A 26,173-nucleotide genomic window follows, 5' to 3' on the forward strand; every position below is an offset into this window, starting at 1 on the left:
AACCAGTCAGAATGCTCTCGATGTTGCAGCTGTAGAACCTTTTGAGGATCTCAGGACCCATGCCAAATCTTTTTAGAGCCTTCTTCTCCTTTACCAGGACCAGATCACTGTCACGCTTCTCCTTATATCAGAAGAAAGGGTGTACTTCAGCATAGTTCTCACATAGCCTTGCAAATTTTGCATTACAACACAGTTATTTTTGCCCCCATCTGGTTGCTGAGGAGCCTACATTTTAAAGAGTAAACTTTCCCCTCCAGACAACTTCCACTCTGTAGTCAAGTCATCTCTGTATATGCCAATCCAGGTATAGGTGCCATATTTGCCCCCTACGGATTCAAGCTCATTATCATATAGCTTTTTGATTGAGGCCAGGTCAGTGTCATGCTCTTTGCAGTACTTCTAAGCCTGCTGCTAGATCATTTCTTGTTTCACATAGATGTATTCCTTCTCCAGACTGGAAACCACTGCAAACAGAGCAGTAATGAGGAGCCCAGTGAAGCTGGTCTTCCTCTGTACGATGCCCCAGTGCTCAGTCCCGGTGGATGGAATCTCAGGCCTTTGCTGCTTCTGTCTATCATGTACCTGACATCAAGTACGTGTGCACACCCACAAATCAGTTGGCTCAGTGCCTGTGCCCGTACAGCCCACCAATCAGAGAGGTCTCTCAGTACCTGTGCCTGTTCAGCCCACCAATGAGGAAGCTTTATTTTGTGATCTATGAAAGATAGCTGAAGCCAAATGACCTCTTTTCCTGCTAAACAAATGAAGCTCCTGAAAAGGTAAACATCACATAACCTGTCAAGTTCACAAGGAGAAGCTCAGACTCCACCCACATTGTCTTTGTAGGTCCTATTAGTAAAATTACAGAGCTCAGCACATTTTAATTTAGTCTCTACCACCTTCTTCATGTGGTCCAAGAACATTGTTTACACAATAAAGGTAATATAAGGATTCATAAAATCACCAGGAATTAGCATACAGATGATTTGGAAAATAGAGCTGTTTTAACATAGGTGTAAGAGGGTCCAGCCTGGTCTCATAGAATAGCATAGTACATGTAAATCCAGGACATTCAAATTAGTATGATATGTTAAGTTTGGTATTGTTGCATAAGACAGAAGGTTACTTTGGTTGGGGTGAATCAGTGGGCATATAACCCCAAAGGTTGTGGGCTCGAATCTCATCACGGACAACATTAGCATTTTAGCTAATTAGCAACTTGTCATCTACGTATTACTTTTAAGCTATGTTTCCACTACTTAGCATGTTAGCTAACCCTTCCCCTAATCCTAACCTCAACCCTTTAACCTAACTCATAACTTTAACCTTAACCCTAACCTCTAACTCCTAGCCTAGCTAACATTTGCCAGCTAGCTAACGTTAGTCACAACAAATTGCAATTCATAACATATCATTACAAATTGTAATTTGTAACACACAGTATCATACAAAATGGATGATGAACATCCACAAATGAATGAATACATACCATACGAAACATAACATATCATACTAAATGAAGTGTCTTACATTTACATAAAGAATAATATGAAATGCTTTGAGACCAGGTTGCAGCCAGCGAGGGTTGGACCAATACCACATTTCACAGATCTAGGCAAAACACATTTTGGCTTTGTGGTCTCCAATGGTTTTGAGACTGAGACCACAATTGACTCCATCGTTGATAACAATTGTGATTTACAATATTTGCCAAGGACCAATGTACCATTTTCATTATCTTGAGTGTACTGTCCCCTAGTGGCGATTAAATTTCATAGCAGATCTTTGTTCTCATTTGGAGCACATGGCCTCCTAAACCTAAAGAAAAAAAGGGTCAGCCTTACCCATCCTGCCTTCCCCTAAATCAAAACCTGATATTACGTCCATATAGTCCAAAGTTCCATATTGCCTAAATAGAAAAAGGATAAGTTCATCACAACCATTCTGCATTAGCATAAATCCAACCTTATTTTAAGTCCACGGTTCCATAATGCATGAATAAAAACAAAAAAAGTTGTTCATGCAAAAAAATTGTTTTTGTAAAAAAAATCAATTAATCCATATTTGTACTGTTTAATGTGGTGCAAATATGTATCGGGGACTACTTCAAAGCTATCACTCACAGCCACGTTGTAATATTCGAGTCCTTGAACATGTTTGATTATTTACATATAATTTATCGAGCACAAGATGAACATTCTGCTTTTCTGCTTGGAGCCTTTGAAAGTGGGGTACAGGGCACGTCGTCTCTCCACTATTTCACAAGGAAATTGTTCATTAATAGAGAATGGGGGGTGTTCTTCAAATTCCCTACCCTGTTGTAACAAGGCCATTTTCATTTTGTAGTGGGTAAGCATAGCTACGATCGGACGGGGCCTTCGCTCTACTCTGCCACCAAAACGGTGAGCTCTTTAAGTCAATTGTTTCCACCTGTTCGTCCGTCATTTTGAGATTACATTTCATGAACACTTGTTCACTTTGAAAATGCATCCTTAAATCATCCCTACCTTGAAATAAGCCATGATCTGACATGACTGGATTGGTGAAAGATATTTGGTGGAATCCTTGCCTTCACCCGTCCAACCAGTGATTATTTCAAGAGGGGAGGATGGATGGATCATAGAGTATATATCTATCTCTATCTCTATGGGAAGGATGCCCTCTTCAAGTATTCAAACAGGTCCCTTGTCTCTCCAGCACCCTCTGTTTTGAAGGTCTCCCCAGTGTGCTATGTGTTCTGCAGGCACACTGATAGAGAGGCTGGTGCTATCCTGTTTCTCATTATATATTCCTTTAGCCAACTGAACCCCACAGTGCTGACTGACTGCTGTTTCCCTACAGCATCAATAATACAAGAGGAAGTTATTGTTCCACCACAGGCCACAGTGACACAGAATTAAAGGGCCAGGGGGGCAGGGAGGGATCCTTTCACTTGCCCCACTCAGGTTACGGGGCCTGCAGACAGCAGTCTGATACCAGGGAGCCTGCCACTGTGGCCCAGTACAGGGCCTGATTGTGTGGCTGCAGTGACGGGAGGATGGATGTGTCTGCTGTGACAGCCCACAGAGAGGCGCTGGCTTGGCCATCTGGATAAACCTATACTCCACAGACCCAGAGTAACACAGGATGAGCCCTAGCTGAGAGACAGCTCAAAAGAGAATTAGTCAGTGGGAGACGTGGGACAGCTAGAGAATGGGAGAGATAACCTGGGTGTGATTAATACCATCCAGATTTTCACCCTGTTTGGGCGTCAAGGTGACAGTCCTGACCCTGGGATTGTTTCAAAACAACATTGAAATCAACATATTAGATGCAAAGAACTATTGAAATATAGCAAAACAAGTTTGTTTTATTCTTTCCTAAAGTGGGTTGTTTCACATATCATGGGGAAATCTAAACCTTTTATAGTAAATGCCCTGATAGAAGGGACCACCTCTACAGTATGACATAGTCATAGAGGTTTGTTAAAGTTGATTTTTGTTTATACACATGCAAACGTAGCGTCGTACAGACAACACTTAATCCATTGTCCTGTCCTCCATTGTGTTAAACTCACCTTAGAAAACAGTCAGCTGGCACAAGATAGGGGGATACCACTGAAATATGAGGCTAAACTATGGTCCTAATTCATCCAACTGGATCTCAGGGTCTGGGTGAGCAGGTGCACAAAACAAGATAAACACAGAGAGGGAGAGTAGGAGTGGGAGGGGCTGACAGGGAAACACAGAGAGGGAGAGTAGGAGTGGGAGGGGCTGACAGGGAAACACAGAGAGGGAGAGTAGGAGTGGGAGGGGCTGACAGGGAAACACAGAGAGGGAGAGAAGGAGTGGGAGGGGCTGACAGGGAAACACAGAGAGGGAGAGAAGTTGAAAGTGAGAGAGAGAGAAAAGAGGTAATATAACATTGTTTTAGTGCACATTTATACCTGGAACTTATATTATATTCACAAAGCCTTATAAACACATTTTCAAGGATTTGAAGAACTGAATGGAGCGTCATTGGTGAGTACAAACAATTATAATTCTCTTTATACTCCTTTTGAACTCCTATTGCAGATGTCTGCTGTTTAGTATTTTTGGGACATCAAACAAATCGCAATTATATGGATAGAGATGCATAGGTGGCAAATGTTAACCTATCTTCATATTCTCATAATGTCTAAGACCAGTTTGAAAAATCCTTCTGTGCATATTTCAAAGTCTCACTCAAAACTGCTTCAAGTTTATAGAAAGGATAAAGAATAGACCTCAGTTGATTGAAATCCATGGAAATAGAACTCTATTGTGAGAGGGAAGGTGCTCAGGTGACGGTGACCTGTCATTAAGGTTTAATGTCCACTCTACAATGAAACACTCTACTCCCTGTGTCCACCCCACTGACCCCAACCCTTTTCAAGGCTGTAACAGGGGATGCAGTCCAAACTCAGGGATATGACATCACTCAGGCTTAGGCCACAGACGTGACATCACTGTGACATCATCAGCACTGGCTTGGAGGTGATAGAGAAGATGGCAGTGTTTAGGGTCATGCGCATCGCATTGTTGGTTGTTTTACTGGGAAATACATCAACCAAGAGTTCAGGTGAGGAGACTATCTTACAATTTCTTGTTATGATGTAGTCTAATGGTTTGATGATGCCTTGATATTAATCATGTTTACTGTATCATGCTCAAAATATGGCTTTTCAACATCACTTCCAGCAAGTACAAAAGAGGACCAAAGAGAGCCCATTTTCAAGGAGTTAGTATCAATATTGCATAAAGGAGGGTGGTGGTATCCTAGCAAAGAGTCTGCCTCCCCGGAGAGAACCCAAGACCAGCAGGTCCACAGCGTGGTGAGGAGCATCATGGGAAGTCTGAAGACCCTGGGCCTCCTGCCCAGTAAGAGCATGGGCCTCCCCTCCCTCCAGAAGCCTGTGGACAGGCACCGTCTGTCAGGCTTCCTCTACAATATCTCCATGTACCTCCAGGAGATGGGTGCTGAGATGGAGGAGCGACAGCTCGTCTCTGACGAGGAACAACTGTGGGAGAAGGTATTGCAGTCCTTTATCCAGTCAGAGGGGGGCGCTGCGCTGAGCCAGTGGGACAGCCGGGAGCCCCCCAGGCCCAGCGTCAGACTCCAGGACTGGTTCCTGTCCCTGAGAGGCAGCCCTCACTTGGACGGGCTACTGGGGCTTCTGCAGAGCCTTATGTCCCTGTCTGAGCGGCAACCCCACAGGCCCCTGCTTGACTTCCTGTCCCAGAACTGGAGGACAGTGAGTGCTCTGCTGGAGGTGGCCCTGCAGGCGCTGGTCAGCGGGACCTATGGCCAGGCCAGCGCCGGGCTGCAGGGCTTCATCTGTGCCCTGAGGGGCCACAGTGAATGTGCCTTCAGTGTCAGCTGGCTAACACAGTTCCTCCGCTTCATGGAGACACGCAACTGGAAGCCCATGGTGAACCTGCACCCTGCGAGGATGGGGGCCGATCAGAGAGGGGGCTCGGCTGCTTTTGAGCGCCTGAAACCTTTCAGCATGCCCCCCAAGGTCCTGAGAGAGGAGGGGTTGTCTGGGAATGCCACTCAAGGCAACGTTGGGGACAGAAGGGACATGGGGGGAGACCTGGACTCCCTTCATACACTGCTCCTGCAGGCTTTATCACGCTCCGATGGGGGGCAGAGGGCAGGGCAGCTGGCAGAGCAAAACCCTGCCCTGCTGCAGGGTTTGGACGGCCTCAGAAGGGGATTCTTGCACAGGGTGGGCAGCTCAGTGTACGGCAACCTGAGGAGAAAGGTGTCCCGTGTTACCATGGCGCTGCTTGATGATGTCAGCAGCGTGGTGGACGTGCCACAGCCCAAACATAAGGGCAGATGCTCCGTAGGTGAGTCCATGATGCTCACCATCACCAAAAGGTTGGGGTCAGTTCCATTTCAATTTAGTCAATTCAGTGGATGAGCTGAAATTCAATTAAATTCAATGTTCCTATTTCTTTCCTTGAGGATTTTGAGATTTCACTGAATTAAACTGGAATTGTGCCTCGACCCTGGTGGCTAGCTATACTAAACAAAAATATAAACTCAACATGCAACAATTTAAAATATTTTACTGAGTTACACTTCATTGAATAAAATCAGTCAATAGAAATAAATTCATTAGGCCATAATCTATGGATTTCACATAACTGGGCAGGGACGCAGCCCTGGGAGGGCATAGGCCCACCCACATGGGAGCCAGGCCCAGCCAATCAGAATTAGTTATTCCCCACAAAAGGGCTTTTTACGGACAGAAATAATCTCAGATGTGGCGGTCCTGGGCTAGCGTGGTCACACGTGGGCTGTGGTTGTGAGGCCGGTTGGATTTAATTGAACCTTTATTTAACTAGGCAAGTCAGTTAAGAACAAATACTTATTTACAATGACGGCCTACCCCAGACGACGCTGGGCCAATTGTGCACCACCCTATGGGACTCCCAATCATGGCCGGATGTGATACAGCCTGGATTCAAACCAGGGACTGTACTGACGACTCTTGCACTGAGATGCAGTGCTTTAGACTGCTGCGCCACTCAGGATGGTCTGCTAAATTCTCTAAAACTATGTTGGAGGCAGCTTATGGTAGATAAATTAACATTAAATTATCTGGCAACAGCTCTGTTAATATTCCTGCAGTCAGCATGCCAATTGCACACTCTCTCAAAAGAGACATCTGTGGCATTGTGCTGTGTGACAAAACTGCACATTTTATTGTTACCAGCACAAGGTGCACCTGTGTAATTAATGATCATGCTGTTTAATAAGCTTCTTGATATGACACATCTATCCAGGTGGATAGATTATTTTGGCTAAGATGAAATGCTCACTAAGAGGAATGTAAAGAAATTTGTGCACAACATTTGAGAGAAATAAGCTTTTTGTGGAACATTTCTGGGATCTTTTATTTCAGCTCATGAAAAATGGGACCAACACTTAACATGTTGCGTTTATATCTTTGTCCAGTATACATGCTCTTACTTTTACTGTTCTTATAAAACACTTCAGAGACGGGTGATACATGTTGATCAAAGTCTCTTGAATTTCATTTCCATTCATACTAATCTGATAATATGTCTCAAACAGCTCTTACTCATTAGTCATGAATGATTTAGAGTGAAACATATGACACATGAGAGTGTTTGGACTGACACTGCTTTAAAATCATAATGGCCATGTTAGTCATTGAGAGGATCGGTGTTACCCTGCATCCCATGCCCTAGCTAATCTCTTTGTCCTCTCATTGATGCCAGTAACACTATCTCCTGGGCATTGTGAGCCCAGCTATGCTGTTACATCAGGCCTGATTGTATGGTGCAATTCGCTTTTTCCACCATTGATCTACCATAATATTCACTAGCTCTCTTACACTGTCTGTGATTTTCCATTAAAGTCCCTTTTATCCATCTTTGCAAAGGTGACCTGAGACAGCTAATCTTATGGTAAGTAATCGAGAAAAAAACTAAGCTTATAATATAAACTACAGTATGGACAAATATATCATACATCATGATGGTTTCATTTGATAATTTCCCCTCACAAAGAATATGAGGTTAATAGAAAATATGTTTTTTGTCATATCATAGTTCACCATTCTCTCTCCCCTTGTCTGTGACTTGTAGGGGGATCAGACATAATATCACGTGGAATGCTCAGGCTCTGGGCTTCAACTCGCAGGGCCCTCCCAGCACCCCATCCTTCCTCTCCTGCCCCTCCGTAGAGGGTGAGAGAGGGGACCCCAGACCCCCACCACGCCCCTCTCACCCTAGACCAGCCCTGTCACCCCGCAGGGTGCCCAAACAGAAACAACCACCCAGCTCAACCCCAGTACCCCGCCTTTCCCGTCTCCTCAAGCCCCAGTCTGAGGCAGTAGAAGTTGGCCACAGCCACCTGAGAGAGATGGGGTACTTTGCCTCAGCAGAGATCCTGGAAGCAGCGTGTAACGCCTCTATCCCAGGCCTTACAGGTGTGTCCAACTTCACTGTGTTCCTCTACTGTAACCTGTTTGACGGGGACGATGGGTCTGTGAACCCGGAGGTTGGTCAGGTGGGACCCGACCTACACGCCACATGTTCTGACGCTGCCTGGTACCTGTCTGCAGCCGAGGATGACTTCCTGTGGGTCCACGTCTGCAGCGAGTTCTTCACCCACCAGTTCAACAACACTGTGTGTGCCAACACCTCCTTTTGGCTGAAGAGAGCACACCAGGTACAGTCCATGATTAAACCCCACTTCTGAATGCAAAAGAGTTGGGTTCTCAACTCACTTTTTTAACTTCTCCACAATGTCTAACTACATTCTGCCTGTGATGTTTGCAGGCTGCAGAGATGAAGGACTACCACTACTTCAACCAGTCCAGTATAGGTGACCTGTGTGTGCAGCTGTCAGGGGAGGTGGTGGAGGGCGGGGGCAGCCCAGGGCCTGACGAAGCCTGCCTGGCCCAACTGAGCACCAGGTCCCTCAGCGCCCAGGACTTCAGACGCTGCTTCCTGCCCAACATTTCTGCTCTGGTCTCAGCCCTGTGTGGCAGCGAGTCCCCTGAAGCCCATCCCTCCTACACATCCCTTCCGGAGGGCAGCTGGGCTGCAGAGTACTGCTCCAGGCTCCACAACTCCTCCCACCCTGAATCCATAGAAGACACATGTAACTACAGGAAGTGGAGCCTGCAGCATTTCACCAACGCCACCCTACTGGAGCTCTGTGGCAGTACAGAGGGGCTGAGGGAGTATGTTTGTAGCAATGCCACCCTCTACCGCCGGCTACTCTCAGCCTATCCTCAGCTCTCTGACCTTTGCGTTGACTTGGATGTAGAACAAGAGGACAGGAAGTGCTTCCTCCAGTGGTTCTTTGACATGCTCCCGGCGCCGTACGACTTTGACACATCACAGCTGTGTGTGAGTCCTGCTCCGCTGCTGGTGGAGGCACTGCACAGGCTGAGTGTGTGTGAGGTGGATGGTGGTGAGCGAGGAAGCTGGGTGGAGGCTGTGGGGTACGTGCTGAGGGTACTGGACTTTGTGGTGGGGCTCTCGGCAGGGCTGGATGAGGGGGAGGGGGAGGTGAGGCAGGGCCTGGGTCAGGCCATCCTCCTCTCCAGTCTCCTTGACAACGCCTCATTCTGGGCGACTCTGCGTCCCGACGCCTCACTGAGCGTGCTCCAAACCGTGGGCTTGTTCCTGCGCAGGGAGCAGAGCGCAGCTCTCAAAGAGGACCTGCTCAGCTGCTTCAGTGTAAGCCACATACCTTATACACAGAACACATACACATAAACATAGACACATGAAGGTAATGTGAATGCCTCCTCTGTTCTGACAGCCTGTATTATGGGACCTCATTGAGAGAGAGGACAACTCCTCTGCCCTCAGAGTCCTAATGCAGGTACTGTACACCTTTATAAAACGGTTAGTTGGGATCTTAGATGCAGATTGACTGGTTACCTGTATTAAGGTGAACATTGTTTTCTCTTCAGGAGTACCTCCAAATGCCCAGGGAGAGTATCCGCACACTGGTGATGTCAGCAGAGAAAGATGCAGTGAAGAGGTTTCTGTCTCACATGCACCAGAGCTGGGACCAGCTGCACGTAGAGACCACTCAGGTTTGTCCTCAACACTCTTCAGTTTAGCAATGGATGCTTGAAAGTAGGGATGTTACTGCTACTGTCAATAAAGACCACTGTCTCCCCCAGTCCTCTCAGAGAGAACTGCAGGCCATGGAGACCATGACGTCCGCCTTCATCCACAAGTTCCCTCGTGTGACCCCTGACCTCTTCATCGACCTATCACAATTTATACCTTTCATGTCCGTCTCTGACATCATGAGCTTCCCCACCTCCCTGATGGTCAACACCAGCGTGTGAGTTACTAGGCCTGAGCTGCCATTTTAAGCCAAAGGTCAAAGGTAATCGTGTTGACTGGTTCTGTGTTGAATCATAGGTTGATGGCGATCCGTGACCACAGCACAGAGATGAAGTCTCCACAGAAACAGGCGTTTGTGAAGAGGCTCCTGCAGTCCAGTGTGGTGGGAGATGTCCCTTCCTGGCCACCGTACTTCCTCAGCTCCATCCTCCCACTGCTCCCACACCTCCCAGTCAGCCAATTTCAGCAGCTGACATCAGACCAGGTTACACATCTCATTCCTTATCTACTCTACAGATATTTTCATTTATTATTGTGTACTGCATTGGCATTACTCTGTCATCATGTCCTTCCTTAAGCTGAGTCCCCTGGTGGAGTTTCTGGGAAACACTAGTCTGGATGGAACAAGGGGTCGTCATGTTCTACGGACTCTATTCATTAAAAAAAGGAACTTCACCAGTGATAACATATCGAGGTAGGGTCTTTTGTCTCAAGTTGTAACCTATTCCGCATATAGTGCTCTAGTTCTGACCAGAGCCACAGTGTCCCTTTGTGCAGTTACCAGTGTATTATACCAGAGAGACGAGGGCATTATTTTTCAACAGGCTGGGAGTTCTGGTTTGTTACCTGAAACCAGAGGAGCTGCGTCCGTTTCTGCTGGCTTCCCCTGTGTCCTCTGCTCTTTGGCAGCAGCTAGCTCTCTGTGTGTCTGAGGGACTCATCAGTGCTTCAGGCAGGGTGAGAGAGAATTGCATGTAAAAAATTGGGATGTACTCCAAAAGTTCCAATTTTTTCCTCCAACACACCTGTTAGGATATCAGTAAAAATATCAGTATTGCCATTTGTATATGTATACAGTCCATATCATATGTGAGGGGCTCTGACCCTGTCGATCCTGCTCTTGCCATGTTCAGCTGTCTCTCTGGCTGGTCCAGGCGGTGCGGCCTCTGAACGCCAGCACTCTACCTCCTCCAGCACTGGCCACCCTCAGGGGCCTACTGCCCCAGCTAGGGGCTTCCTTCCTGCAGTCACTGCCCTCACTACAGCTCTTGGACCTGCTAACACAACCAGGCCTGCCCAGCTTCTCCCCAGCACAGGTCAGCACTGCATGGACTATGCCTACACACTGAATCTACCAGTATGTTGTTTTCTGCTGAGCGAACATTACATGTTTTTAACTTCCCCCAGGCTTTCCAGATATTATCCAAAATTTCACAAGACACAAATGTAAGTAAAGGCTTATTAGTGACCTCTTCAGTTATGTTTTAATCTACACAGCTTGTTGTGCATTCTTACAAGGCCATATATGCATGATGATCCTCTCCTTGTCAGCTCACCATGGATACACTGTGCAGGCTGAAGCCCTTACTGCCTGGCCTGTCCCCTGCTGTGCTCAGAGGCATACACTGGTCTGAGATCAGTGGAACCACTCACTGCCAATGCTGGAGCACTCTACTGCCTGACCTGAAGCCTGCCCATAGAGCCATGCTCCACAGGGCACTGCATGAGGTAAGGTGCTCTTGTTTCTCTGTGGGGAGATGACTTTCTCCTCTCTGCCAAACGGTTCTTTATTCATCATTTCCAGTGGCTCTACATTGTCTTTCTTACCACACTGAGAGCAAATGATGACACAGTAAAGATATGGTGGAATTTAAATGCTAACAAACCAATTATGCTGTCAATCATCAACTACCTTATATGCCTAAACGGCTAGTCATTGTGAATTTACCTGGAAGTAATTCCATAAGTACAGTACTTAACCTATTACCAATTACTATTACTCAGGCACATATTCAATTGTTTATTCCATTGCTTTAAAAAAAAAGGCTTTAGCCAGCAACTCAAGGAACTTCACAGCGCAGCTCCAATGTCTCCTGCCGTTTGTGCCCCTGAGGGAGCTGATAGAGGTTCTGGATGGAGAGACATTCCTGAGAGATATGAGCCTGTACAGAGACCTGCCCTGGTCCCCCCAACAGGTGCACATCCATCTCCACTATGCTCCGTCTGAACATACAACACTACTTAAACACCCACTCCTTTGGCTATGGTATAGCATCATTACTGTTGTTGCTCTAGAGGGAAAACCATGCTGCCAAGCTGCCAGTGTGGGCCTGGGCTCCCATTAATCTGCAAATCATTGGTATTGCTTCAGATGAGCCATTCAGGATATTAATGCTCCATACGCCTCAGCCATCATCAAGCAAATTGGTTTGGATGTAGTACAATAGTCAGGAGGGGGAATATAAATGAGTAATGCCTACCCTAAATAGATTAGATTCCTTTCACCACCTGTTTTCTCTCTCACACACACTCTGTCTTTCTGAAATATATAGGCTCAGCTCCTTTTCAAGAGGACCCATCAATCTGAAATCATTACCAGAGACACTGTAGAGTAAGTCAAATGTTATTAGGTGTCATGAGTATGTGCTGTGTTATTGAATATCATGTGATATTCATGCAAATCATTACATGACAAAATGAGAGACTCAGTCAGTACCCAGTTTCATTAGGTTTCCTTCACCTGGATTACAAATGCAATGCAGTCTTCCAGTTACAATTTATTCATCCAATCATCTATTTGGTCTTTAGGGACTTGGGTCATATTGCTGGTGGAATGAGCTGTGATTGGCTAAAGCTTTGGACCAATGAAACTGATTTTTCAGAGTTGCTTCAGTTTGTCAGTGAGTTGCCAGGAGGGGTGAGACCAGCTCTGGTGAGGAACCACAAGCAACCCACATGGTATCCCTCGTGTCACCCTCCCCTCCTCTTTCATCTATATTTAGATACATCTTTCTTTGTCTATAGCATTTTATCTACCATTTCAAATATCAAGAAAAATATTCATGGAATTCTTCAGAGCTTCCTATTTCATACTAGTTTGTTCAGATGTTTTGTGTTTCGTTACCAGAGGAAATGCGTTGTAGAGGAACTGCGGCAAAGACCAGAGGAAGACCTGGATGGTATAAGCCCCTGGTTTGCTGCAGAATTACCGTACGATATCATTCACTCCAAAATATATTGTATAAATGGTCCAACATTTAATCTTTCTCTATACAAGATGAATCTAACCAGATTCCTGCTGTCCCAGGGTGAACCTGATTGAGAGCCTGTCTAATACTTCACTGACAGCCGTCCTGGCTCACATTCAGCAGCACTTTGTGGACTTCCTCAAGCTGCCCCGTCATAAGCAGATGGCCTTAGCAGAAAAGACCATCACTGTGCTGGTGAGGAGGGACTATAATATTATTAGCACGAAATCCTCATGATTAATAAAACATACACACAATTCATCCAAACATAATGATACAGGGTTGGAATGCATGACATTACAATACTTAATAATCAGCTAAACGGATTGTGCTTTGTTGTCATCTGTAGTCATTACCTGCAGTAATTATACCTTAGTAACTGTTCTGGTGTGTCCACCCAGGGCAACTCTCAGGGCCTGGCTGAGGGGGAGCTCAGGGGGGCCTCTGTGGACCTCCTGGGGCCCCTGTTGCCCTTCCTGGACAGGGACACCCTGGGGCTGGTGGACAGAGGGGCCCTGGGGCTGCGGCTGGATGAGCTGAGGGGGTACTGCCTGCCCTGGGACACCCTGAAGGAGATGGCTGCTCTGCTTACTGGAAGAGACCTGCTGGGGTGAGAGACAGCTGGGTCTCTTTTAGGAGATGGTAGAGTGGGAGGCCTGGGGTGGTTGTGAGCTGGTTATGGCAGCACTGGGCTTGTGGGTATGTCATGTATGCATTTATAACAGAAATCTGGTGTGTGTATGTGTGTGTTTATTGTAGAGAGGCATCGGCCTGGACGGTTGGGGATGTGGAGCTTGTTGGCAGACTGTTATTTACTCTCTCTCCAAAACAGATCAACTCCATCCCACTGGTGAGGGCTCCAATGGGCAAAACATCAAAAGCCTTTATAATGACTATCACTTTATCATTGGGTGATGACTAATAAAGCCCTACAGTGCTGTATGTGTGTACTTTTAGCAGGATGTGCTAAGTGTGTTTTACTACCATATATCAGGTGGTGCTGAGTGCAGACACGGTGGAGGAGGTTCTGGCAGGTCAGTGGCACTGGGAGAACAGTGATGTGGGTCAGGCCTGTGTGTCCCAGTGTGTGGACCAGCAGGGCCAGAGAGAGAGGATCCACAGCCTCATACGAGGGGTCGTCAGAGCACAGAGCAGGAGGAGAAAAGGTCATCATTGATCCACTCTCTATATCACAAATGTATCATGCCCACTAGCTCTGAAGGGAAAGCTTGATGATAATGCATTGTGGTTCTAAACTCATTGCGGTCTCATGTCATCTATCCAGTGCCAGTCCCAAGCTGTGGTGACATAAGAGGCACCTTCCCCTCAGCATGGACAGCCAATCAGCTCAGCCGGATGGCGGGGGAGGAGTTGAGGCAGTGCGCAGAGGTCATAGGTCAGGACGCTTCACTGAGCCCTGACCGGCGCAGAGCACTGTGGGTAAAGCTCAGGCAGGTTAGTTTTAGAACATCAGAGACGTTTTGGTTTTCATCACTACCTGCTAAAGATTGGAAATGTGGAAATGTGTTGTGTATCTTGTGCACTATCCTTCACCTTCTTCCAGGCCTACAGTCCAGTTAGAGGCCTGAGGCCAGAGCAGGTCCTGGGGCTGGGCTGTCTGGTCACTGAGCTGGGGGAGAGGGAGCTCCAGGACACTAACCTGACTGACCTGGGTGTCCTGGCCTACCTGGGGGCTCTGACCGACTGGAGCCCAAAAAAGGTGACGAGGCTCCCATATTCCAATCTCACGAGTGATATTTGTAGTGTGGAGGGTTGCCCACTTCTGGTGTTGGTTGTTTGACTCTCCAACCCTGTGTCTCGTTTCAGATGAGAGCAGCAGTTGTTGGTGTGATGCGGAAGAGGAAGTTGAAGGTGGAGCAGCTCGGAGCTGTAGAAGTGGCTTCTCTAGGACACCTGCTCTGTGGTTTCACACTGTCAGAGATCAACAGACTGGACCCCTACAACCTCAGGTCAGTCATGTATTAGAAATACACACTTTATTTTAACCACAGAAATATTAGATTATATACCTTGTGAATAAAGCTCAGCCTATAGTGCAAAAGGCAAAAATGTCATTTTTTGCTGTCTGATTCCACTTGGTGATAATGCTTCCATCAACCCAGTCCTAATGAGTCCTCCTGCTGTTTGACTGACAGCATGGCTACTCTGTTCCTGAGGGAGCTGGCCCTGCCGTGTTCAGAGCAGCAAATGGAGGCTCTGACCGCCCGTCTCTCCAGTCCTCAGGCCTTTGGCCCCGTCAGTACCTGGGGCCCAGAGGTCTTCACTGAGATCGGCACACTAGCAGGTACAGCTGTTCAAATGGGGCAGGGGTTTAAACTCAGAAATCTTTGTTGTAAATTCAGTATATTTGATCCTTAAATCTAAGGAATAGTTAGTTAGTTAGTAGTGACCGGTGAATCCACCCCTCTCGCACGCACACTCATTTCATGAGTCCTCTCTCCCTCCCCGTCTCTCCCTCCCTCTCTCTGTCCAGCGGGTCTGGAGGACATGGTTCTATCTGCTCTGGTACAGGAGCAGGTGGAGGGGCTCATACCCGACGCTATCGCCCTGATTCCCCCCACAAAGATGGCTGTGAGTCTCTCTCTGGTTCACCTCAGGATACTTAAGAGCTGGTTTGGATAATGCTGTTTACATAATGCTCTCCAAACCACATCCCATTTTGTTAGTTGATGCACGATGTGTGTGTGTGTGTTTGTCAGGTGGTATTCAGTGCGGTCCAGTTGTCATGGCTGAATGTGGAGCAGGCGTGGGTGGTCACAGAGAAGCAGTGGGCGGAGCTGAACAGTGGGCAGAGACATGCTTTGGGCCTGGCGCAGTATGAGGGGGATGTCCTGTTAGAGCGCAGAGGTAATAGCATACCAATATCATCATAATGTCATGTTTAACAGTAACTATGTGGTAGTGATATCACTGTGTGGTATGATGTGTTTTGTTTGCGTCCACAGGGAGGAATGTGGCCCCGGCAACAGGGTCAGCTGACAGCCTCACTGTGTGCTTATTGTCTCTATGCTGTATGTTATGGCAACTATCGTGCAACACACAGTAACCCATTTGTATTTATTTGTTCTTTGACCTTTTATTGAATTGTAACATTTGTACTTAAAAATAAACCAAACATTTTGAACTGTGTTCCATTTGTATCCTGGAATGAACCCTTCACCTCATGCTATTCTAATGCCTGACATACTCTGCATGCATCATTCTGATGCGTCTGTGTGTTTGGGAGTATGCTACTCTGTTAATGTGGTTACAGTGTGGAGGGCATTCATTAAATTCAATATAAAAGCACCTCTCGGAAAATAGGGCAGTAGGACACAATTCAGAGAATTAGATGCAATATGGTGACGGCAAGCACCTCATTTTTTATAGTACACAACAATTACTAGTCGATCCCCAAGTTTAATTTGAATGTATTGATATATGCAGTGGGGAGAACAAGTATTTGATAACCTGCAAAATCAGGAGTATTTCCTCCTTACAAAGCATGTAGAGGTCTGTAATTTTTATCATAGGTACACTTCAACTGTGAGAGACGCAATCTAAAACAAAAAATCCAGAAAAATCACATTGTATGATTTTTAAGTAATTAATTAGCATTTTATTGCATGACATACTATAAGTATTTGATACATCAGAAAATAAGAACTTAATATTTGGTACAGAAACCTTTGTTTGCAATTACAGAGATCATACGTTTCCTGTAGTTCTTGACCAGGTTTGCACACACTGCAGCAGTGATTTTGTCCCACTCCTCCATACAGACCTTCTCCAGATCCTTCAGGTTTCGGGGCTGTCGCTGGGCAATACAGACTTTCAGCTCCCTCCAAATTTTTTTTATTGGGTTCAGGTCTGGAGACTGGCTAGGCCACTCCAGGACCTTGAGATGCTTCTTACGGAGCCACTCCTTAGTTGCCCTGGCTGTGTGTTTCAGGTCGTTGTCATACTGGAAGACCCAGCCACGACCCATCTTCAATGCTCTTACTGAGGGAAGGAGGTTGTTGGCCAAGATCTCGCGATACATGGCCCCATCCATCCTCCCCTCAATACGGTGCAGTCGTCCTGTCCAATTTGCAGAAAGCATCCCCAAAGAATGATGTTTCCATCTCCATGCTTGGGATGGTGTTCTTGGGGTTGTACTCATCCTTCTTCTTCCTACAAACACGGCGAGTGGAGTTTAGACCAAAAAGCTCTATTTTTGTCTCATCAGACCACATGACCTTCTCCCATTCCTCCTCTGGATCATCCAGATGGTCATTGGCAAACTTCAGACGGGCCTGGACATGCGCTGGCTTGAGCAGGGGGACCTTGCGTGCGCTGCAGGATTTTAATCCATGACGGCGTAGTGTGTTACTAAGGGTTTTCTTTGAGACTGTGGTCCCAGCTCTCTTCAGGTCATTGACCAGGTCCTGCTGTGGGCTGGGCTGATCCCTCACCTTCCTCATGATCATTGATGCCCCACGAGGTGAGATCTTGCATGGAGCCCCAGGCCGAGGGTGATTGACCGTCATCTTGAACTTCTTCCATTTTCTAATAATTGCGCCAACAGTTGTTGCCTTCTCACCAAGCTGCTTGTCTATTGTCCTGTAGCCCATCCCAGCCTTGTGCAGGTCTACAATTTTATCCCCGATGTCCTTACACAGCTCTCTAGTCTTGGCCATTGTGGAGAGGTTGGAGTCTGTTTGGTTGAGTGTGTGGACAGGTGTCTTTTATACAGGTAACGAGTTCAAACAGGTGCAGTTAATACAGGTAATGAGTGGAGAACAGGAGGGCTTCTTAAAGAAAAACTAACAGGTCTGTGAGAGCCAGAATTCTTACTAGTTGGTAGGTGATCAAATACTTATGTCATGCAATAAAATGCAAATGAATTACTTAAAAATCATACAATGAGATTTTCTGGATTTTTGTTTTAGATTCCGTCTCTCACAGTTGAAGTGTACCTATGATACAAATCACAGACCTCTACATGCTTTGGAAGTAGGAAAACCTGCAAAATCGGCAGTGTATCAAATACTTGTTCTCCCCACTGTAGCTGAAGAGTTTATAGCTGCTATTCAGGTAAAGTATTTGGAGGACCACAGTTAATGATTTGGATTTATATAGCTTTATTGAAGTATATTGTTTGTGAATGTAAAATCGCAAGTTGGGGCATCTGCAAGGCCCGTCTCTCTCAACCTGAACTGAGATGGGTGCAGGGATTTCGATATCCTGATCTCGCTCCAGTCTCTTCTCACACGCAATCAGGTATTTAACCCCATCAACATTTTGAACCAGCTGGACCTATATACAACACACAAACCCAGATAGCATTATCTTTCAACACTCTCTACAACGGCCTATTAAAGCTGAATATTATGATTGTCACTTGTGCATTCTATTCTGTGATCAAGTGATGCAGTGTCTTACCTCTGACTCACCCAGTCTGGTCAGATTAGAGATGTCAAAGGTTGTGCCCACAGCTGCGGCGTCCACGCCACCCATACCTCGCTTCTGCAGAAGCAGGTTGTCCAGTATCTTCTGAAAACAAGCATCCCAGTAAAAAACAAACAGAAAAACAGAGCATTTAGGATCCTGGAATTTGAGAAGGACAGCTAAGCACAGAGATCCCCTGAGCAGTTTCTTCAGATGACTGTTCATGTGTCAACCCATAGGTGAGTGATGTGGTAAGGGCCAGACCTTGCTGAGACGAGGCAGGTTGACCTGAGTCCAGTGCCCAGGTTGGAGGGGCAGGTGAGGATGTAACCCAGCCTCTTGCTCCACATGAACTCCCAGCCCTTCTCCATGATCAACCTCTCCACCTGGTGGTGATGACAACAGCTCATTAAAAGAAAACAAAGTATGAAAGGTTTGTCACTTAAGACACAGTTAACATGTGGGTGTAGGCAATGAATCCAATCACTGATTCTGCTGGGCTCACCTCCTTGAGTCCCCTGTAGAACCTCTCAAACACCCTCTTCATGTCACTGCCCTTCTCCATCCAGATGATCAGGGTGTGGTCCTCCTCATTGATCCACAACAGGAAGTTCTCCTGGTTGTTGTGCCTTTCCAGACCAACGGGTTATCTCCATATGTTTCAGCGCCTATAAAATGCTTTCTATTGTTTGGTTTTAGAGTTCTGCTTTTATCAAACCATTATACTTAACAAATGCCCTGTACATCTAGCCAATCCCTTGCCATTCCTGCACAGGTTAAGATCGGGGATACTGGTATATCAAACAGGAAGTGATCCCGTGAACTCCAAAAACAAGTGCTAGGCATCTCAGTGATAGAATAAGGAAATGAAACAAATAAAAACAATTTTCCAACGCAATGTGTGGTGCAGAGTGTGTTTTCCTCATGTCAATGAGCAGCTGCTGCTCCTAGTCAGTCATCTGTCCTGTCCCTTGAGTTCCCCCTGCAGGCTGTTGAGGGTGTCCACCACCAGCTCCACCTCCCGGCACGCCGCCCAGCAACAGGCAGAGGGCAGGCTCAGATGCTCAGGCCCTTCCACGCAATGACGACACGTAGCACTCATCAAACTGACCTGCCCGGTTCTGATAAGAGACTATGGTAAGTACTGGCTCACTTGAACAGTTTAGAATGTAGATATGTAGGTCTGGTACCTAGTCAACTGGGTGGTTGATGCAATGACATTTCTATACTTATATCCATGGACATTCCCATCATTCTGTACCTTGCTGGCATCCAGGTCTGTGGGGAGAGATTGTGTATAAATGTATGGCCTTAAATAAATGAAACTTTCGTAACCAACAGCAATCACAAAGCAAGGGCTTCTGTGTTATTCTTTCCTTTCAATACTTCTCTCTACACACAAAAAGGGGGAATATTGGGAGACTCTGCAATTAAGAGTCTGCAGAGCACATGCCTTCACTTCAAGGCAGAATTAAAAACTGCAGTTGATCCCCTTTCATCTAGGTTTTATCTGTATAACACATTTATAAGGAATGGGTGACGCTCCAATATGTGTAGTAGCTTTAGAATATATTTTTCACAGTGACCGCCATTAGATTTTTTTTTAAATGCCAGAAAGATTTAAAAGTTCCAGAAAGATAGGTAGTAGGCATAACAATTCACTGTGAAAAGACACGGACCACACAGGCCGTTGTGATCCATCCCGATAGGACTCCTCGTCTCCGGCTACCATGCCAACAGTCTTTATGAAGGGGTGCCCAGGGTTGTCCAATCCTGTCTGGATAACATTGTCCATAGGCAAGGGAAGGTATGATGTGACTGGCCTTGCAGTTGTTGTGTTTGAGTAAATCAGGGAACTCTGAACTGTGAGAGAAATTGAAGGTTGGTCACACTATTGAAATAAGTACAGACAAAAAGGGGGTACAGTGATAGCACACCCCTAACGAATGAATAGGTGATGGAGGCTGTGGACACTGGGATCTGTCCCTGTCTGTCTGGGATAACCCGGCATGGTACAACCTCCTGATTTGAGCTCCTGTGGTGACATGCTCTCTGTTCAGAAAATAATCCTGCTGTAGCAAATGCCCATACTCCACTAAGAGACAGGACTCCTATGTTGCACTTCCGAGAGGACAACAGCTTGAAGAAACATGAGGAGATTGCGTTACTGATACTAGCTGCTGTCCCCTTGATCCCTCATGAAAAGTACTACTGAATTACTCATCCCTACTACTCAAGAGCTACATTAAACCTACTGGTTTTACTACTTGATTGCTATTGAGATGTGTAGTAAACCAGTAGTGATTTATGTAGTAATTTAAGTACCGGTAATAATGAGTGATACATTGGGATGTTTCACTACATATTTCCTACTCAAATCACTACATAAATCTCCCTTAATGACTACTGTGCAGCTACTGAGCTTTTGGGTATCTACTACTTAAAATCTACACATACCCACATAATTCCTACATGTTCACTATTGGATTACCACACAACGCCTACACATTACTGATGTATGCCTACTCAATCCCTATTTAATTACTACTGCCAGTGCCATCTGTGTGTGTAGTGTCGTGTCACTACTGAATTGCTTCTGATCCTTTTTAATTTCCTACATAAACCCTTTAGAATTACTATTGAAAACATTCACTACCGTTTATCTATTTAAAATCACTACTGACATCTTCTTGTTTCACTACTGTCACTACTAGACTAGTGCACGTTATTGCACTTTTTATTATTATTACATGAATTACATATTAAATTGCATATTTATACATTTTTGTTAAACCCTTTGGGGTCTTTGACTTAACTATCTTCAGATCCTCTTTTTTGTTGCAGTCACATTTCTCCACCACGTGACTTTTAGAAAATAAAGATATGCAGCAGTAAAATGTAGGCATTGTGTATTAATACAATTATAAGCCATTATTTGTCATCTGCTAACATAGGTCACATAAGACAACAAAGAAAAACATTTGATAAACAATGTTAAATCTTACCAACAATGGCCTCCAGTCTTTTTATGTCGAGGGCCTCCTTGGCAACATGTCAAAAGAGGTAAGTAGAATGGATAAGTACACCAATATGAAAATACTGTACATTTGCATACAAACACACTTATTAGGTATCATGAGGCTGCATACTGTAGCTACATTTCAATGGTGCTAGCAAAGAGCTAGGATAAACTCAATTACATCTCTATGACAACGGCTAACGCCTAAGACCGTTTTGGCTAGCAATCTTTTTGATGTGGTGAAAAGTTAAATCAACGACTAAACAACGACGTGAAAGTATTCATAAATCACGATGGAAAGATAATTTACAGATGGTACCAGCATAAGGGCTATAAAAGCCAGGATGAGGAAGGATGGAAGATGATTACATTCGGGATTGTCAAAAACAGTAACGTTAGCTATCTGACAACAACCAAATACTTCCTGTTAGGTCTTTTTCTGCGATCGCGAAAAGCCAGTGTAATCTGGCTGTACTGTTGTGACACTTATTTAATACCAACATCAAGTTGTAAAAGCTCTACCTGATTACTAATGAAAAGCTGTGTAGTAAAGCTGTAGTGTTTTGACTACTTATTTACTAACAACATCAAGTAGTAAAACACGATTACTACTTGAAACACTGGCTTTCCTACTGAACTCTACAGCAGTGCATGAACTACACATTCACTACCCAATCCCTACAAGTCCCTACATAGTCACTTCTACAACAAGCATAGGTTTTGTATAGTAATTCCATAGTACTTTTTCATGAGGGATTCAACTGTATCAAACACCATAACATATCAGAAAGTCTACAGTAATGTTAGCTAACTTCCTTTTCACACTATGATGAGTGTTTAGGTCATATATTAGGCCTATTGTCCCTCCATCAGTAAATTCATATGATAGGTAATTTAAGGTATGTTGTCCTACCTAACTAGCCTCTTGACTGGAGGACTATACGTATTAATCTAATAACACAGGCTGGTTAGCTAACCTAGATAGCTAGCAAGACTGGTTCGCATCAAATAGCGAATGTTGGGTTGTTGGATCAAATTTATTTATATAGCCCTTCTTCCATCAGCTGATATATCAAAGTGCTGTACATAAACCCAGCCTAAAACCCCAAACAGCAAGCAATGCAGGTGTAGAAGCACGGTGGCTAGGAAAAACTCCCTAGAAAGGCCAAAACCGAGGAAGAAACCTAGAGAGGAACCAGGCTATGAGTGGCCAGTCCTCTTCTGGCTGTGCCGGGTGGAGATTATAACAGAACATGGCCAAGATGTTCAAATGTTCATAAATGACCAGCATGGTCAAATAATAGTAATCACGGTGAACGGGTCAGGGTTCCATAGCAGTGAACGGGTCAGGGTTCCATAGTTCTGCCGCAGGCAGAACAGTTGAAACTGGAGCAGCAGCAAGGCCAGGTGGACTGGGGACAACAAGGAGTCATCATGCCTGGTAGTCCTGAGGCATGGTCCTAGGGCTCAGGTCCTCCGAGAGAGAGAAAGAGAGAATTAGAGAGAGCATACTTAAATTCACACAGGACACCGGATAAGACAGGAGAAACACCCCAGATATAACAGACTGACCCTAGCCCCCCGACACAAACTACTGCAGCATAAATACTGGAGGCTGAGACAGGAGGGGTCAGGAGACACTGTGTCCCCATCCGATGATACCCCCGGACAGGGCCAAACCGGCAGGATATAACCCCACCCACTTTGCCAAAGCACAGCCCCTACATCACTAGAGGGATATCTTCAACCACCAACTTACCATCCTGAGACAAGGCCGAGTATAGCCAACAAAGATCTCCGCCACGGCACAACCCAAAGGGGGCGCCAACCCAGAAAAGAAGACCACATCAGTGACTCAACCCACTCAAGGGACGCACCCCTCCTAGGGACAGCATGGAAGAGCACCAGTAAGTCAGTGACTCAGCCCCTGAGAATCCCAGTGTAGAGAGGGGAACCGGCCAGGCAGAGACAGCAAGGGCGGTTCGTTGCGCCAGAGCCTTTCCGTTCACCTTCACACTCCTGGGCCAGACTGGACCTACTGAAGAGATGAGTCTTCAATAAAGACTTAAAGGTTGAGACCGAGTCTGCGTCTCTCACATGGGTAGGCAGACCATTCCATTAAAAACGGAGCTCTATAGGAGAAAGCCCTGCCTCCAGCTGTTTGTTTAGAAATTCTAGGGACAATTAGGAGGCTTGCGTCTTGTGACCGTATGTACGGCAGGACCAAATTGGAAAGATAGGTAGGAGCAAGCCCATGTAATGCTTTGTAGGTTAGCAATAAAACCTTGAAATCAGCCCTTGCCTTAACAGGAAGCCAGTGTAGGGAGGCTATCACTGGAGTAATATGATCACATTCTTTGGTTCTCGTCAGGATTCTAGCAGCCGTATTTAGCACTAACGGAAGTTTATTTAGTGCTTTATCCGGGTAGCCGGAAAGTAGAGCATTGCATTAGTCTAACCTAGAAGTAACAAAAGCATGGATACATTTTTCTGCATCATTTTTGGAAAGAACATTTCAGATTTTTTCAATGTTACGTAACTGGAAAAAAGCTGTCCTTGAAACAGTCTTGATATGTTTGTCAAAAGAGAGATCAGTGCCCCGAGTAACGCCGAGGTCCTTCACAGTTTTATTTGAGACGACTGTACAACCATCAAGATTAATTGTCAGATTCAACAGAAGATCTCTTTGTTTCTTGGGACCTAGAACAAGCATCTCTGTTTTGTCTGAGTTTAAAAGTAGAAAGTTTGCAGCCATCCACTTCCTTATGCCTGAAACACAGGCTTTCAGCGAGGGCAATTTTGGGGCTTCACCATGTTTCATTGAAATGTACAGCTGTGTGTAATCCGCATAGCAGTGAAAGTTAACATTATGTTTTCGAATGACATCCCCAGGTAGAATATATAGTGAAAACAATAGTGGTCCTAAAACGGAACCTTGAGGAGCACTGCAATTTACAGTTTATTTGTCAGAGGACAAACCATTCACAGAGACAAACTGATATCTTTCCGACAGATAAGATCTAAACCAGGCCAGAACTTGTCCGTGTAGACCAATTTGGGTTTCCAATCTCTCCAAAAGAATGTGGTGATCGATGGTATCAAAAGCAGCACTAAGGTCTAGGAGCACAAGGACAGAGCCTCGGTCTGACACCATTAAAAGGTAATTTGCCACCTTCACAAGTGTCGCCTCAGTGCTATGATGGGGTCTAAAATAGAGGTCGACCGATTAATCGGAATGGCCGATTAATTAGGGCCAATTAAAAAATGTCATAACAAGCGGAAATCGGTATTTTTGGACACCGATTAAAAAAATATATAGTTTACACCTTTATTTAATATTTATTTAAATAGGCAAGTCAGTTAAGAACACATTCTTATTTTCAATGACGGCCTAGGAACGATGGGTTAACTGCCTTGTTCAGGGGCAGAACGACAGATTTTTACCTTGTCAGCTCGAGGATTCAATCTTGCAACCTTACCGTTAACTAGTCCAATGCTCTAACCACCAGATTACATTGCACTCCACGAGGAGCCTGCCTGTTACGCGAATGCAGTAAGCCAAGGTAAGTTGCTAGCTAGCATTAAACTTATCTTATAAAAAACAATCAATCAATCATAAATCACCAGTTAACTACACATGGTTGATGATATTACTAGTTTATCTAGCATGTCCTGCGTTGCATACAATCGATGCAGTGCGTATTTGTGAAAAAGGACTGTTGTTGCTCCAATGTGTACCTAACCATAAACATCAATGCCTTTCTTAAAATCAATACACAGAAGTATATATTTTTAAACCTGCATATTTTGCTAAAAGAAATCCAGGTTAGCAGGCAATATTAACGGGGCGGCAGTGTAGCCTAGTGGAAGGTTGCAAGTTCAAACCCCCGAGCTGACAAGGTACGAATCTGTCGTTCTGCCCCTGAACAGGCAGGGGCTGTTCCTAGGCCGTCATTGAAAATAAGAATTTGTTCTTAGCAGACTTGCCTAGTTAAATAAAGGTAAATAAATAAAAATTAACCAGGTGAAATTGTGTCACTTCTCTTGCGTTCATTGCACGCAGAGTCAGTGTATAGTCAACAGTTTGGGCCACCTAATTTTCCAGAATTTTACATAATTATGACATAACATTGAAGGTTGTGCAATGTAACAGGAATATTTAGACTTATGGATGCCACCCGTTAGATAAAATACGGAACGGTTCCGTATTTCACTGAAAAAATAAGCATCTTGTTTTCGAGGTGATAGTTTCCGGATTCGACCATATGAATGACCTAAGGCTCGTATTTCTGTGTGTTATGTTATAACTAAGTCTATGATTTGATAGAGCAGTCTGAGCGGTGGTAGGCACCAGCAGGCTCGTAAGCATTCATTCAAACAGCCCTTTCGTGCATTTTGCCAGCAGCTCTTCGCAATGCTTCAAGCATTGGGCTGTTTATGACTTCAAGCCTATCAACTCCTGAGATTAGGCTCGTGTAACCGATGTGAAATGGCTAGCTAGTTAGTGGGATGCGCGCTAATAGCGTTTCAAACATCACTCGCTCTGAGACTTGGAGTGGTTTTCCCCTTGCTCTGCATGGGTAACGCTGCTTTGAGGGTGGCTGTTGTCGATGTGTTCCTGGTTCGAGCCCAGGTAGGAGCGAGGAGAGGGACGGAAGCTATACTGTTACACTGGCAATGCTAAAGTGCCTATAAGAACATCCAATAGTCAAAGGTTAATGGAATTCAAATGGTATAGAGAGAAATAGTCCTATAATTTCTATAATAACTACAACCTAAAACTTCTTACCTGAGAATATTGAAGACTCATGTTAAAAGGAACCACCAGCTTTCATATTTTC

General features: G+C 45.3%; 2 protein-coding genes across 2 annotated transcripts; one reads left to right on the plus strand and one right to left on the minus strand.

The window, feature by feature from the left end:
- The first annotated feature begins 4,508 nt into the window (after window positions 1-4,508).
- Window positions 4,509-15,262, plus strand: LOC110506585 (stereocilin-like). The gene is made up of 26 exons (XM_021586311.3): window positions 4,509-4,581; window positions 4,701-5,855; window positions 7,421-7,445; window positions 7,626-8,211; window positions 8,322-9,230; window positions 9,316-9,378; window positions 9,470-9,595; window positions 9,686-9,852; window positions 9,933-10,119; window positions 10,214-10,329; window positions 10,460-10,592; window positions 10,769-10,951; window positions 11,043-11,081; window positions 11,187-11,363; window positions 11,681-11,830; window positions 12,188-12,246; window positions 12,444-12,567; window positions 12,763-12,845; window positions 12,943-13,078; window positions 13,285-13,493; window positions 13,643-13,733; window positions 13,878-14,049; window positions 14,169-14,338; window positions 14,448-14,603; window positions 14,711-14,853; window positions 15,040-15,262. The coding sequence occupies exons 1-26, from the start codon at window positions 4,509-4,511 to the stop codon at window positions 15,260-15,262; spliced, it is 5,655 nt and encodes a 1,884-aa protein (XP_021441986.3).
- Window positions 15,263-18,286: 3,024 nt separating this feature from the next.
- Window positions 18,287-20,108, minus strand: LOC110506106 (creatine kinase U-type, mitochondrial-like). Its single transcript, XM_090223401.1, has 4 exons — window positions 19,993-20,108; window positions 18,819-18,942; window positions 18,583-18,699; window positions 18,287-18,418 (listed from the first exon to the last, which is right to left on the minus strand). Exons 1-4 carry the CDS (start codon window positions 20,106-20,108, stop codon window positions 18,287-18,289), a joined length of 489 nt encoding a protein of 162 aa, XP_090079527.1.
- Between the last annotated feature and the right edge of the window lie 6,065 nt (window positions 20,109-26,173).

Source organism: Oncorhynchus mykiss, chromosome 26 (assembly GCF_057628025.1).
Source record: "Oncorhynchus mykiss isolate SJ-2025 chromosome 26, ASM5762802v1, whole genome shotgun sequence".
Classification (NCBI taxonomy): Eukaryota; Metazoa; Chordata; class Actinopteri; order Salmoniformes; family Salmonidae; genus Oncorhynchus; species Oncorhynchus mykiss.